Source organism: Tachyglossus aculeatus, chromosome 5 (assembly GCF_015852505.1).
Source record: "Tachyglossus aculeatus isolate mTacAcu1 chromosome 5, mTacAcu1.pri, whole genome shotgun sequence".
Taxonomy (NCBI): domain Eukaryota; kingdom Metazoa; phylum Chordata; class Mammalia; order Monotremata; family Tachyglossidae; genus Tachyglossus; species Tachyglossus aculeatus.
In genome coordinates this window covers 50,916,146-50,932,384 of record NC_052070.1, presented here as the reverse complement: position 1 = coordinate 50,932,384, position 16,239 = coordinate 50,916,146, and the positions used below count along the sequence as shown (strand labels likewise).

The 16,239-nt window shown below is 46.3% G+C and overlaps 1 protein-coding gene and 1 non-coding gene across 2 annotated transcripts in view; both read right to left on the bottom strand.

The window, feature by feature from the left end:
* PLOD1 (procollagen-lysine,2-oxoglutarate 5-dioxygenase 1) overlaps nucleotides 1–13,759 on the bottom strand; it is a 53,577-nt gene extending 39,818 nt beyond the window's left edge. Inside the window, exon 1 of the mRNA XM_038746362.1 lies at nucleotides 13,600–13,759. Coding sequence (XP_038602290.1) covers nucleotides 13,600–13,705 — 106 coding nt within the window. The 5' untranslated portion in view covers nucleotides 13,706–13,759. The remainder of the gene's footprint in view (nucleotides 1–13,599) is intronic.
* LOC119929246 lies at nucleotides 7,612–7,749 on the bottom strand. Its single transcript, XR_005451379.1, has one exon. It is a non-coding gene; the product is annotated as a small nucleolar RNA SNORA7 (small nucleolar RNA).
* Nucleotides 13,760–16,239: the final 2,480 nt, after the last annotated feature.

The following is a 16,239-nucleotide window of genomic DNA, read 5'->3' as shown; positions in this document are numbered from 1 at the left end:
GGGAAACCGTGGAGATGGTGCGGGGGGTGTTGGATGCTTCCAGCCATCGAGCAGCCCGTCTCTTTCCCCTCCTTCTTTCCCACCCCCATTTTCTTCCCTTCCTTGGGCCTAGTGGGGTTCTTTGCTGTCAGATCTCAAAACCCAGGATAACAATAATAATAATTGTGGCATTTCATCAACACTTACTATGTGCCAGGCACTGTACTAAGCACTGGGGTAGATACAAGATGATCGGGTTGGACCCAGTCCCTGTCCCACATAGGGCTCCCAGTCTCAATCCCCATTTCACAGATGAGGAAACGGAGGCCCAAAGAAGTGAAGTGACTTGCCCAAGGTCACTCAGGAGACAAGTGGCAGAGCCGGGAATAGAACCCAGGTCCTGTGACTCGCAGGCCTGTTCTCTATCCACTGGACCATGCTGCTTCTCTGGAGTAGGTTCTGTTCAACCTCGCAGGAAGAGGTCCTCTGAGGTAAGCCAGTGGCCAGCACAGCACTGCCCGACACTGTAATGCAGGTGAGACCAAAGCAGTTTATAAGACTGAGGGCAAGCTAGGAAGAGATTCAGGACCCAGCACAGAGCTCTTACAGTGAAAGAGTGTGAACTACCTCCTGCAGAAATCTATTTGCACAGAAATCATTTGAACAACCCCTCATTTTCAGGTCACAGCTCTACCCAACAGTATCTCTTTCACCTCTCTCTCTCTCCACGTCAGCACTATGGTTCCCTTCAGCCTCCCTCCTGCCCACAAATACCTTCACCTTCCCTGCAAGCCAGAAAAGCCTCCTGATCGGAGAAACACATTGGATGTTATGTGGAAAATGCTATTAACCTTTTTGAGCCTCTGAGCCCTTTACTTCAACAATCCAGCCCCTCCAAACATTCATTCATTCAGTAGTATTTATTGAGTGCTTACTGTGTGCAGAGCACTGTGCTAAGCACTTGGGAACTACAATTCAGCAACAAATAGAGACAATCCCTGCCCACAAGGGGCTCACACTCTAGAAGGGCGGAGACAGGCATCAAAACAAGTAAACAGGCATCAATAGCATCAATATGAATAGAATTATAGATATATAAATCATTAATATAAATAAATAGAATTATGAAAATGTACATATATACACAAGTGCTGTGGCGGGGAGGGAGGTAGAGAAAAGGGAATGAGTCAGGGCAATGGGGAGGGGAAGCAGAGGAAAGGGGGGATTAGTCTGGGAAGCCCTCCTGGAGGAGGTGAGCCTCCAGTAGGGCTTTGAAGGGGGGAAGTGTGATTGTTTTAACAGGGAAGGAAGCACTGATCTAACCCAAAAGATTCTTGTGACCTCCAGAGATGATGAATTATAATGAAGGGTGAGCTTCTTCTCTGAGAATTCCAGTCCCTTAATTAAATGTCCATCTGGTGAGAGGTCCAGATGGTGTTTACATAAAACCAGGGGAGTGAAATACAGTTTTGTTTTTTTCTGTTGGGTTTTTTTTATGGTATTTGTTAAACGTTTACTATGTGCCAGGCACTGTACTAAGCACCGGGGCAGATAGAAGCTAACCAGGTTGGACACAGTCCATGTCCCACATAGGGCTCACGGTTTTAATCTCCATTTTACAGATGAGGGAACTGAGGCACAGAGAAGTGAAGTGTCTTGCCCAAGGTCACCCAGAAAACAAGTGGCAGAGCCAAGGTTAGAACCCAAATCCTTCAGACTCCCAGGCCTGTGCCTTCTGACTCCCCTAAGCCATGCTGCTTCCCCAGTTCAGTGGGCATCCTCTTTCCTAGATCAAAGTGCACTGTACGAAAAAACACCTTTCCAAAAGGGAAACTAAGTCTGCCACTGGAAGCTAAGTTGGGAAAGACCAGTGAAGTCTGGTGATAGGTCATTATAGCTCTGGAAGGGTTCTCTCCCTTGTCTAGTTCATTTCTATTAAAGATTTAGTCAACCACACAAGGCTCTTTCTTATAAGATGTTGTTCAGCACCTAAGGTGGATGCTGAATACATATTTCATTTTCTTGTTCAAGGGATTATGTAATGTCAATAGTCAATGCAATTTTCCCTTGTAGCGACTCAATAACTTCTGGATTTAGATTCTGGTCTGCCACTAGTTTGAGAAGCTGACTCCGGAAAATTGTCTAACCTGCCTACAGGGCAGCTTCTCCATCTTTGAAATAGGTTTGAGGTGTTCGGCCTATGGGACATGAAACAAAATACAATTGGGAAAAGTGATATCTACGTAGAGGCACTGTGGAGTAGTGGAAAGAGCATTTGGGAGCCGGAAGACCATGGTTTCAGTCCCAAGCTCTGACCCAAGCCTGCCTTATGTCCTCGGACAAGTAAAATTGGGAAGTGCTTAGTACGGGGCTTTGCATACAGTAAGCGCTCAGCGCACAGAGAAGCAGCGTGGCTCAGTGGAAAGAGTGCGGGCTTGGGAGTCAGAGGTCATGGGTTTTAATCCCGGCTCTGCCACTTATCAGCTGTGTGACTCTGGGCAAGTCACAACTTCTCTGTGCCTCAGTTACCTCATCTGGAAAATGGGGATTAAGACTGTGAGCCCCATGTGGGACAACCTGATTACCTTGTATCTCCCCCAGGGCTTAGAACAGTGCTTGGCACATAGTAAGCACTTAACAAATACCAAAATTATTATTATTATTAAATGTGACAATTAATAAGACAGATTGTGAGTCCTATGAGGGACATGGACGGCGTCCAATGGGACAATCCTGAGGTAGCAAATAGTAAACACTTAATGCCATCAATATTATAATTATTAGTATTATCATTAGACAAGGAAGATTGATGGTAGTAGGTTTGGAGATAGGAGACCAGGGATTCTAGCCCCAGCTCAGCCACTACTCTGCTCTATGACCTTTGACAAATCACCTCACCCCTCTGTGCTTCCATTTCAATCTCTGTAAAATAGGGATGCCAGTTCTCTACTTCTTAGCCTGAGAGGCTCATGTCTGGTTTGGTTATCTTGAGCCCACCCCACGACTTAACATGGTGTTGGACATTTTCATTATTATTATTATTATATTTGTTAAACTCTTCCTATATTAAGCACTGTTCTACGCGCTGGGATAAATACAAGTTAATCAAATCGGACAAGTCCCTGTCCCACATGGGGCTCATGGGGATTGAATCCCCATTTTACAGGTGAGGAAACAGGCACAGAAGTTAAGTGACTTGCCCAAGTTCACACAGCAGGCAGCTGGCGGAGCCAAGATTAGAACCCAGGTCCTCTGACTCCCATGCCCATGCTGTACCCACTAGGCCAGGCTGCTCCCCCATAAATAAGCATGTAATAAATAACCATAATAATTTTTAGAGGTTGAGACTCCCTAGTCCTTATTCTCAACCATTGGTCTTCTAAATTTTTCATTTCCAGACACCCACCATTTGTCTCCCTGTAAGCAAGAATTCCAGCAAATCTGAAAGGTTGGGAGAGAGGAAGCAGAGGGAGAAGGTCCAGATGTCATAGTAGTGGGAGAAAAGACATTTTGGTGAAGAGGATACAGCACAGTCCTGGGAGTCAGAAGGTCATGGGTTCTAATTCCAGCTCCACCACATGTCTGTTGTGTGACCGTGGGCAAGTCCCTTCACTTCTCTGGGCCTCAGTTCCCTCATCTGTAAAGTGGGGCCTGAGACTGCGAGCCCCACGTGGGACAGGGACTGTGTCCAACCCGATTTGCTTGTATCCACCCCAGCACTTAGTACAGTGCCTGGCATATAGAAAGTGCTTAACAAATACCACAGTTTACTGAGTCCTTAACTGTGTGATGCACTGTACTTAGCGCTGGGGAGAAATACAAAGACAGGAACCCGGACAAGGTCCCCCTGCCAGGTTCATGGGGAAAGGAAGGCTCCCAACCTAGATGGGGGACAGAGTGAGGAGGAGATGGAGGGGGTCAGCTTAGTCTGGTAATTATTCCCAGCTGTCCTAAGCTCTGCAGCTGGCCCCTACTTTACTTGATCCACCCACTCACCCTTTGACTTGAGAAAATACTGAACTTTAGACCACTGATTTTCAAGCAGTGAAGGCTGAAGGGATCAGTAAACTAGTGAGAAGAGACAACTAAAGGAGATTAGTTTCTTATCAAAGTGGTTTGACACTGGATCCAGAGCTTTGTCTCTTTCACCTGAGCCCCTCCTCATCAGACTGTAATATTCCCAATAATCCCTTTCCCGCTTCTACAGAAATGTCAGAGGTATGAGGAATAACTTTTATTTTAGGTTACTTTCACAGGAGCCAAGAAGCAGGATCTCCTTCTGGGATCAAAGGGAGAGATTAGAGGAGCAATGACAGAGGGTTTGGCCAAACTATCTTGACGAAAGACAGCAGCCAACTCTTGTCTTTTTAAGACAAAGAGAAAGATCAGTTGCATTTTCAGTCGTTTCTCTATTTTGCTCTTCCTTGAGATTATTGTGTATTTTGCACACATCCCTCCACTCCTCAAAATTCCCCAACAGTTGCCCATTCCTCTCCACATCAAGTACAAATTCCTGACCGTCGCATGGCATAGTGGATACTGCACAGACCTGGGGGTCAGAATGTCATGAGTTCTAATCCTAACTCTGCCATTTGTCTGCTGTGTGACCCTGGGCAAGTCACTTCACTTTTCTGTGCCTCCATTACCTCATCTGTAAAATGGGGATTGAGACTGTGAGCCCCACATGAAGCGGGGACTGTGTCCAACTTGATTTGCTTGTATAACAACAATGATGGTATTTGCTAAGCGCTTACTATGTGCCAGCACTGTTCTAAGCGCTGAGGCAAGGTAATCAGGTTGTCCCACGTGAGGCTTACAGTCTTAATCCCCATTTTACAGATGAGGTAACTGAGGCACAGAGAAGTGAAGTGACTTGCCAAAGTCACACAGCTGACAAGTGGCGGAGTCAGAATTAGAACCGCCTCAGCGTTTAGTACAGTGCCTAGCACATAGTAAGACTTCTAGACTGTGAGACCACTGTTGGGTAGGGACCGTCTCTATATGTTGCCAACTTGTACTTCCCAAGCACTTAGTACAGTGCTCTGCACACAGTAAGCGCTCAATAAATATGATTGAATGAATGAATGAATAGTAAGCACTTAACAAATACCATCATTATTATTAAGGCATTCAAACAGCTTCCTCCTTTTATTTGTCCTCGCTCCTCTACCACTGAAGCCCAGAAAGCCCTCGTAGATAGAACACGGGCCCGGGAGTAAGAAAGAACTGGATTCTAATCCTGGCTCTACCACTTGTCTGTTGTGTGGCTTTGGGCAGGTCACAACTTCTCTGAGCCTCAGTTCCCTCATCTGTAAAATGGGGATTAAGACTGTGAGTACTATGTGGTACAGGGATTGTGTCCAACCCTATTTGCTTGTATCCAATCCCAGTGCTTATTATAGTGCCCGGCACGTGGTGAGCACTTAACAAATACCACCATCAGCTCACATGCTTCGCTTCTCTCCAGCCAACCTACTCACTGTGATCTTCTCTCTTGGGAGGTGCTCTCCTTCCTGCCTGGAATTCTTTCCCCCTTCATACATGGCAGACCACTGCTTTCCCCATCTTCCCTCCTTCCTAAACTGTGAGCCCCATATGGGACAGGAGCTGTGCCCAACCTGATTATCCTCTATCTACCCCACCATTTAGTACATTGCTTGGCACATAGTAAGAGTTTAACCAATTACCACAATTATTATTATTATTACTTTAATCAAATCCAAAGTAACATCTCTTTCAAGAAGCAGCCTGGTCTAGTGGGAAGAGCACAGGCTTGGGAGTCAGAGGTCATGGGTTCTAATCCCAGCTCCACCACTTGTCCGCTGTGTTACCTTGGGCAAGTCTCTTCAATTCTCTATACCTCAGTTACCTCATCTTTATAATGGGGATTAAGACTATGAGTCCCATGTGGAACACGGACTGTGTTCAAACTGCTTATCGTGTATCAACCTGAGCACTTAGTACAGTGCCTGGCATATAGGAAGCATTTAACAAACACCATTTTTTTTTTCAAAAAGGGACATCTTCCCTGATTCATCTTTCATCTCCCCACCCTATTTCCCTCCCTCCCTCTTGCCACTTGAGCTCTTCTGTGCCACCTAATCGCTTGGGCATTCACTCCCCAATGCCCCCCTGTCATTCATGTACATAACTTGGAACTCTGTGCTTCTCTCTACCTGACACTTATTTTAGTGTTTATCTCTCCCTCTAGATTGTAAACACCTTGAGAGGGATGATGTCTAATAACTCTATAGTACTCTCCCAAGTGCTTAGTACAGTGCTTTGCACAGAGTAAACACTCAGTAAATATGATTGATTAGTGATTTCTAATATTGGACACATTTTTTTATTTTAAAATTTAGTTTTGGCTGGTGCACGGCAGCAAACAGAAATGGGCCACTTGTTTTCTTGTTAACCTGAAATGTATTGTAAAACTTTACTGATATTTATTTAAAATCTGGCTTACTGAAAATATTTTTGGTTCATTAGTTGTACTTTGCAAGAAGAGACTGGAAAATATTGTAAGGTAAAGGAGCCATCATGTAGAAATCTTTGGATGCATTTCCACGTGCCTTCAGGCAACTCGATCTGGATGTCCCACCAACCCCTCAAACTAAACATGTTCAGAACAGAACTCCTCATCTTTCCACCCAAACCTTGTCTATTCCCATCTTCCCATCAATGTGGACACCACCACCACCCTCCCTATCTCACAGCCTGTAACCTTGGATTTATCCTCAACTCATCTCTCAACTCACACAGTCAATGTCATATATATATGCTATAAGTTCTACCTTTGCAACATCACTAAAATTTGCCCTTTCCTCTCCATCCAAACTAGTACATTGGTCCAAGCACTTATACCCTGCCTTAACTACTGTCTCAGCTCCCTCACTGACCTCCCTGCCTCCTGTCTCTCTTCACTCCAATCCATACATCACTCTGTTAGCTGGATCATTTTTCTTAAAAAATCCATTCAAGTCCATGTCTCTCCACTCCTCAAAAACCTCCGTGTTTGCCCATCCACCTCTGCATCAAACAGAATCTCCTTACCATCCGCTTTAAAGCACTCAATCAGCTCTCCCACACCTACTTTACCTCACCGATCTCCTATTACGACCCAGTCCGCACACTTTGCTCCTCTCATGTAAGCTTACTCACAGTAGCTCAATCTCATCAACCTCACCTGCCAACCTCTTGCTTATATCATGAGAAGCAGCACGGCCCAGTGGCGGGAGCACGGGCTTGGGAGTAAGAGGATGTGGCTTCTAATCCTGGCTCTGCCACTTGTCTGCTGCGTGACCCTGGACAAGTCACTTCACTTCTCTGTGCCTCTGTTACCTCATCTGTAAAATGGGGATTAAGACTGTGACCCCCCCATGGGACAGGGACTGTGTCCAACAGATTGTCTTGTCTTATGCCGTTGAGTCACTTCCGACCCACAGCGACACCACAGAAACATCTCTCCCAGAACGCTCCGCTCTCCATCTGCAATCATTCCGGTACTGTATCCATAGTTTTCTTGGTAAAAATACAAAAGTGGTTTACCATTGACATCTTCCGTGCAGGAAACTGGAGTCTCCACCCTCAACTTTCTCCCATGACACTGCCGCCCAGCATGGGTGAGTTTTGACTTGTAGAAGATTGCCTTCCACTCGCTAGCCATTGCCCAATCTAGGAATGGAATGGGTATGCCTCTGCTTGACTCTCCCTCCTGTAGCTGAGACTGGTAGAGTAGTGGAAACTCTCCAGGTGCGACCCTGAGAAGGGATCCAAGATGATTACCTCATATTTAACCTCATGCTTGGCACATAGTAAGCACTTAAACACCATAATTATTATTATTATTACCATGCATCTGGCCTGGAACTCCCTGCCTCTTCATATATGACAAACCATCATTCTACCCACTTTAAAAGCCTTATTAAAATCACATCCCCCAAGAGACCTTCCTCAGTTAAACCTCATTTCCGCTACTCCATCTCCCTTCTGTCACCTATGCACTTGGTTCTGTACCCATTAAGCATTTGATAGTCACCTCACCCTCAACCTTATAGAACATAGGTATAGACATTAAAATAAATTACATCTCTATAATTCATTTATTTATTTTAATGTCTATCTCCCCTTCTAGTCTGTAAACTCCATGTGAGCAGGGATCATGGTCTACATTGCAGAATACCCTCCCAAGCAGTTAGCATAGTGCTCTGCATTCTGTAACTGCTCAATAAATGCCACTGATTGGTTGATTGATTGACTGAAACCACTGCCCACCATACGGGGGGAATCAAACATCAAGTTCTGTAATTCCTCTACACTGTAAGCTTGTCCACTAGACTGTCTCGTTGTGGGCAGGGAATGTCTCTACCAACTCCGTTACGCGGTACTTGCCCAAGTGCTTAGTACAGCTCTCGCACACTGTAAGTGCTCAGCAAATTCATTCATTCATCCAATAGCATTTATTGAGCGCTTACTGTGAGCAGAGCACTGTACTACGCGCTTGGGGGAGTACAATACAACAATAAACGGCTACATTCCCTGCCCTCAAGGAGCTCACAGCCTAGAAGGGGGGGAGACAGACATGAGTACAAATAAATAAAAATAGAGACATGTACATAAGTGTTGTGACCTATGTACTTAGGTACTTATGACTTATAAAATGCGACTGATAGATGATCGACTCTCCTCCTTGGTACTGTTGGCCCCAGAACCTGCCACTTTTTATCCCACCAGATTCCCTGGAAAGACCCTGGAAAGTCACTCTGTGTTTGACTGACAGTCAAGGCCTAAACCCTATCAGGTTAGAATGAAACCTAGTCACCTTCAATTGTCTTTCCAGATCAGTATAACTGCAGTGCTTCAAGGGACTAAAACTGATTTTGAAACCTGTCTGTGACTAAGCCCTCGTTTCCTCTCTCCCACTCCCTTCTGTATCACCCTGATTTGCTCCCTTTATTCACCACTACCCTCAGCCCCACGGAATTGATGTACATATCTATTTTATTTGTTTACACTAATGTCTGTCTCTCCCTCTAAGCTCGTTGTAAACAGGGAACATCTCTACCAACTCTGTTATACTGTTCTCTCCAAGTGCTTAGTATAGGGTTCTGCACACAGTAAGTGCTCAATAAATATAATTGATTGATTGATTGAACAACTCCTCTCCTTGGGGCCCCGGTTTCAGACCCCATACAAGGCTCAGCCATTTGTATATCGAGGTGGAAAGCCTGGTTGTGGAGAGCAGGCATCCAACAAGTGCTGTGGATGGAGAGGATTCTGTCTAGACTCAGTTTACCTGTGGGTGGTTCGGGGGGGGGGCTACTACCCTTAAAGACCAGAAGATCTCAGATCTTAGGTTGTATGAAATTTGAGTCAGGGAATCATGGGAGACAAAATTGTTCCAGTTGTCAAAGTCTCGGGGGGAGGTAGCCTGGCTATGAGGGTAAAGTTGGATTCAATTTATCATCATCACCATCACCAACTGAAAGTCCACTGTGTAGGCAGAACACTCTATTGGGCTCTTGGAAACAGAAACATAAGTAAAGAATATAGCCTCTAGCTTCAGGAAGCTTACAATCTAGTGAGGGTGAACAGTAGCCCAAAATAGCCAAATATACAGTAGATGAAAGAGAAAAGCAATGAAACAAATTAACTGTACAAATCAACGAACAGATATACCGCCTAGGGGCTATGCTGGCTGGGAAGGTGAGATCACTTAAGTACATATCTGTAATTTATTTGTTTCCCTTTAGGCTGTAAGCTGTTGTGAGTACGGAATGTGTCTGTTTATTGTTGTATTGTACTCTACCAAGAGCTCAGTAGACTGCTCTGCACACTGTAAGCGCTTAATAAATATGACTGAATGATTGAATGAATCTGTCTGAACCCATTGGGCTCTAACTTTTCAGTTCGGTGAACTGGCTTTGCCATGGGCATGCTCGTGATGCCTCGGTGAGCTCATCTGTAAAATGGGGATGAGTCCACATTCCCTTCCAACCCATAAGTGGTGTGAGGACAAATGACACCCTTGCCAGGAGGCATATCATTCATTCAATCGCATTTATTGAGCGCTTACTGTGTGCAGAGTGCTGTACTCGGGAAAGTACAATACAACAATAAAACAGAAAACAGTGACATTCCCTGCCCACAACTAACTCACAGTCTAGACTGGGGGAGACAGACATTAATATAAATAAACAAAGTGCCTTGGGGCTGGGAGGGAGTAAAGGGACAAATAAAACTACAGCTATGTACATAAGTACTTTGGGGCTGGGAGTGGGGAAGAGCAAAGGGAGCAAGTCAGGGCGACGCAGAAGGGAGGGGGAGATGAGGAAAAGTGGGGCTTAGCCTTTTGAGGTTGGAAAATGAGCTTCAGAGAGGGGCAGGGAACGTGACTACCCACTTTGTTATAGCGCTACAGTATGCTCTCCCAAGGGCTTAGTACAGTGCTCTGCATACAGTAAGCACTCACTAAATATAATCGGTTGATTGAGAGCTGCTTCCCAGTCTCTGGAGGCTTCGCTCTGGAGGTGGTGGGTTTCCGTAGAGACCCTCAAAAGGCCGGGGCCACACCCTCAGGGTCGTTATGCCTACAAGAGCACGGGCTTGGGAGTCAGAGGACGTGGGTTCTAATCCCGCCTCCGCCCCTTGTCTGCTGTGTGAGTACGGACTGTGTCTGTTTATTGTTGTATTGTACTCTATCAAGGCAATAGAGCAAGTACAATTGGGCAAGTCACTTAAATTCTCTGGGCCTCAGTTTCCTCATCTGCAAAATGGGAGTTAAGACTGTGAGCCCCACATGGGACAACATGATTACCTTGTATCTACCCCAGCGTTTAGAACAGTGCTTGGCACATAGTAAGCGCTTAACAAATACCATCATCAGCAAAATACCATCATCAAAATGAGGATTAAGACTGTGAGCCCCTCGTGGGCCATCCTAATTACCTCATCTCTACCCCTGTGCTCAGAATAGCGCTTGGCACATTGGGTAGGGATTGTCTTTGTTGCCGAATTGTACTTTCCAGGCGCTTAATACAGTGCTCAGCACACAGTAAGTGCTCAATAAATACGATTGAATGAATGAATAGTAAGTGCCTAACAAATACCATTATTATTATCGGGGAGGCCACACTCCTCCGAAGCCACCGCGAGGCTCCTCCCAAGCCTCAGAGAGAAGCAGCATGGCTCAGTGAAAAGAGCCCGGGCTTGGGAGTCAGAGGTCATGGGTTCTAATTCCAACTCCGCCACTTTCAATCATATTTATTGAGCGCTTACCGTATGCAGAGCACTGTATGTCTGCTGTGTGACCTTGGGCAAGTCACTTAACTTCTCTGAGCCTCAATTACCTCATCTGTAAGATGTGGATTAAGACTGTGAGCCCCACATGGGACAACCTGATCACCTTGTAGCCACCCCAGCTCTTAGAACAGTGCTTTGCACATAGTAAGCGTTTAACAAATCCCATTATTATTATTATTATAACCTAGGGTGGGAATGGTCCTCGGAGATGGGTGGGGAGGGAAAAGGGCAAGAAGGAAAGAGTGATTATTTGTACATATTTATTCTATTTATTTTATTTTGTTAATATGTTCTGTTTTCTGTCTCCCCCTTCTAGACTGTGAGCCCACTGTTGGGTAGGGACCGTCTCTATATGTTGCCAACTTGTACTTCCCAAGCGCTTAGTCCAGTGCTGTGCACACAGTAAGCACTCAATAAATAAGCAACGTGGGTCAGTGGAAAGAGCCCGGGCTTTGGAGTCAGAGGTCATGGGTTCAAATCCCGACTCCACCAACTGCCGGCTGTGCGACTTTGGGCAAGTCACTTTACTTCTGCATGCCTCAGTTCCCTCATCTGTAAAATGGGGATTAAAACTGTGAGCCCCCCGCGAGACAACCTGATCACCCTGTAACCTCCCCAGCGCTTAGAACAGTGCTCTGCACATAGTAAGCGCTTAACAAATACCATAATAATAATAATAATAATAATAATAATAATAATGTTGGCATTTGTTAAGCGCTTACTATGTGCAAAGCACTGTTCTAAGTGCTTGGGGGATACAAAGTGAACAGGTTATCCCACGTGGGGCTCACAGTCTTAATCCCCATTTTACAGATGAGGTAACTGAGGCTCAGAGAAGTTAAGTGACTTGCCCAAGGTCACACAGCAGACATGTGGCGTTGCCAGGATTCGAACCCATGACCTCTGACTCCAAAGCCCGTGCTCTTTCCACTGAGCCACGCTGCTTTCTAATACCATCATCATTATTATTATTATTTTATTATAAATACGACTGAATGAATGAATGAACCTCGGAGGAGGGCAGAGAGGGGGCCTGGAGGCCTGGCTTCCCCGGGCCCCCTCGGCTCAATCCGTCAATCGATGAATGGTGTCAATTGAGCGCTCACTGTGTGAGCATCATCATCATCAATCGTATGTATTGGGCGCTTACTGTGTGCAGAGCACTGTACTAAGCGCTTGGGAAGTACAAGTTGGCAACATTAAGAGACAGTCCCTACCCAACAGTGGGCTCACGGTCTAAAAGGGGGAGACAAAACCAAACATACTACAAAATAGAATAGATATGTACAAGTAAAATAAATAAATTAGTAAATATGTACAAACATATATACATATATACAGGTGCTGTGGGGAAGGGAAGGAGGTAAGATGGGGGGGACGAGGGGGAGAGGAAGGAAGGGGCTCAGTCTGGGAATCAATCAATCAATCAATCAATTGTATTTATTGAGCGCTTACTATGTGCAGAGCACTGTACCAAGCGCTTGGGAAGTACAAATTGGCAACATATAGGGACAGTCCCGACCCAACAGTGGGCTCACAGTCTAAAAGGGGGAGACAAAACCAAACATACTACAAAATAAAATAGATATGTACAAGTAAAATAAATAAATTAGTAAATATGTACAAACATATATACATATATACAGGTGCTGTGGGGAAGGGAAGGAGGTAAGATGGGGGGGACGAGGGGGAGAGGAAGGAAGGGGCTCAGTCTGGGAATCAATCAATCAATCAATCAATTGTATTTACTGAGCGCTTACTATGTGCAGAGCACTGTACCAAGCGCTTGGGAAGTACAAATTGGCAACACATAGGGACAGTCCCGACCCAACAGTGGGCTCACAGTCTAAAAGGGGGAGACAAAACCAAACATACTACAAAATAAAATAGATATGTACAAGTAAAATAAATAAATTAATAAATACGTACAAACATACATACAGGTGCTGTGGGGAAGGGAAGGAGGTAAGATGGGGGGGACGAGGGGGAGAGGAAGGAAGGGGCTCAGTCTGGGAATCAATCAATCAATCAATCAATTGTATTTATTGAGCGCTTACTATGTGCAGAGCACTGTACCAAGCGCTTGGGAAGTACAAATTGGCAACATATAGGGACAGTCCCGACCCAACAGTGGGCTCACAGTCTAAAAGGGGGGAAGGCCTCCTGGAGCTCTCAGTAGGGCCAGAGCAGTGTACTAAGCGCTGAGGGTGCCCCTGCTTCTCGGGTTAGGGTCCAGCTCGGCCCTCCCTGCAGCCCCAGGGTCCCGGGCCCCCTTTCGTGGGCCGGTCCCGGTGGTCCGGAGCCAGGTCGCCCCCCTACCCTGGGTTTTGGGGTGTCCTCCTTTGGCCTGGGCGGGCGGGGACAGCAGCAGCAGAGTGGTCAGCAGCAGCATGGGCGGGGGCTGAAGGCGCCGGGCCGGACACATGGTCCGGAGGGGCCGCAGGGGCCCGCAAGGAACCGGGAACAAAGGACCGGCCGGGCCCCGGCCTGGACTGGACTGGACTCCTCGGCTCTGCCCTGCCACGCACTTGGGAGCCGCCCTCCCGCCCGGCTCCGCCCCGCCGGGCTCCCCCCATCCCCAGGCCCGGCCCGGCTGGGAGGGATCTGGAGGCCAGACTGGAGGAGGAGGGGCCGGCCCGGCCGGAGGGGGCTGGGCAATCAATCAGTCGATCGTATTTATTGAGCGCTTACTGTGTGTAGAGCGCTGGACTAAGCGCTTGGGAAGCCCAAGTTGGCACCCTAGAGAGACGGTCCCTACCCAACAGTGGGCTCACGGCCTAAAAGAGAGAAGCAGCGTGGCTCACTGGAAAGAGCCCGGGCTTTGGAGTCAGAGGTCATGGGTTCGAATCCCGGCTCCGCCGCGTGTCTGCTTTGTGACCTTGGGCAGGTCACTTTGTTGTGCCGAGAATCAGCGGGTGTACAAAATGGGGGGAGGAAGGGATGGGAAAACAAAATAGAGATCAGACAAACCCGATCACAACAACTTAACTTCTCTGAGCCTCAGTTACCTCATCTGTAAAATGGGGGTTAAGATTGTGAGCCCCGCGTGGGACAACCTGATCACCTTGTATTCCCCCTCCCAGCGCTTAGAACAGTGCTTTGCACATAGTAAGCGCTTAATCCTTGTATTCCCCCCAGCGCTTAGAACAGTGCTTTGCGCATAGTAAGCGCTTAATAAATGCCATCATTATTATTATTATTAAAAGGGGGAGACAGAGAACAAAACCAAACATACTAATAAAATAAATAGAATAGATATCATCATCATCATCATCATCAATCGTATTTATTGAGCGCTTACTATGTGCAGAGCACTGTACTAAGCGCTTGGGAAGTACGAATTGGCAACATATAGAGACAGCCCCTACCCAACAGTGGGCTCACAGTCCAAAAGGGGGAGACGGAGAACAAAACCAAACGTACTAACAAAATAAAATAAATAGGATAGATATGTACAAGTAAAATAAATAAACAAATAAATAGAGCAATAAATATGTACAAACATATATGCATATATACAGGTGCTGTGGGGAAGGGAAGGAGGTAAGATGGGGGGATGGAGAGGGGGATGAGGGGGAGAAGAAGGAAGGGGCTCAGTGTGGGAAGGCCTCCTGGAGGAGGTGAGCTCTCAGTAGGGCCTTGAAGGGAGGAAGAGAGCCAGCTTGGCGGAGGGGCAGAGGGATTGGGGGCATTCCAGGCCCGGGGGAGGACGTGGGCCGGGGGTCGATGGCGGGACAGGCGAGAACGAGGCCTAACGGTGAGGAGATGAGTGGCAGAGGAGCGGAGGGGGCGGGCTGGGCTGGAGAAGGAGAGAAGGGAGGGGAGGTTGGGCATTCATTCATTCATTCCTTCCGAGGAGAGAAGCAGCGTGGCTCAGCGGATAGAGCCCGGGCTTTGGAGTCAGAGGTCGTGGGTTCAAATCCCGCCTCCGCCACGTGTCAGCTGTGGGACTTTGGGCGAGTCACTTCTCTGAGCCTCAGTTCCCTCATCTGTAAAATGGGGATGAAGTCTGTGAGCCCCCCGTGGGACAACCTGATCACCTTGAAACCTCCCCAGCGCTTCGAACAGTGCTTTGCACATAGTAAGTGCTTAATAAATGCCATCATCATTGTTATTATTATTGTAACCTCCCCAGCGCTTAGAACAGTGCTTTGCACATAGTAAGTGCTTAATAAATGCCATCATCATTATTATTATTATTGTAACCTCCCCAGCGCTTAGAACAGTGCTTTGCACATACTAAGTGCTTAATAAATGCCATCATCATTGTTATTATTATTGTAACCTCCCCAGCGCTTAGAACAGTGCTTTGCACATAGTAAGTGCTTAATAAATGCCATCATCATTATTATTATTATTATTGCAACCTCCCCAGCGCTTAGAACAGTGCTTTGCACATAGTAAGTGCTTAATAAATGCCATCATCTTTGTTATTATTATTGTAACCTCCCCAGAGCTTAGAACAGTGCTTTGCACATAGTAAGTGCTTAATAAATGCCATTATTATTATTATTATTGTAACCTCCCCAGCGCTTAGAACAGTGTTTTGCACATAGAAAGCTCTTAATAAATATCATCATCATCATTATTATTATTACAGCACGCACAGCACTGGACTAAGCGCTTGGAAAGGACAATTTCCAAGAAACGGTATGGTTTAGTGGAAAAGAGTGCGGGCTTGGGACTCAGGGAACGTGGTTTCTCATCCTGGCTCTGCCACTCGTCTGCTGTGTGACCTTGGGCAAGTCACTTCACTTCTCTGGACAGCAGTTCCCTCATCTGTAAAATGGGGATGAAGACTGTGAGCCCCACGTGGGACAACTTGATCACCTCGCATCTACCTAGGCGGATAGAAGAGTGCTTGGCACATAGTAAGTGCTAAACAAATACCATCATCATTATTATTATTACTGCAATTCAGCAATACAGAGAGACAATAATAATAAAAATAATTACGAT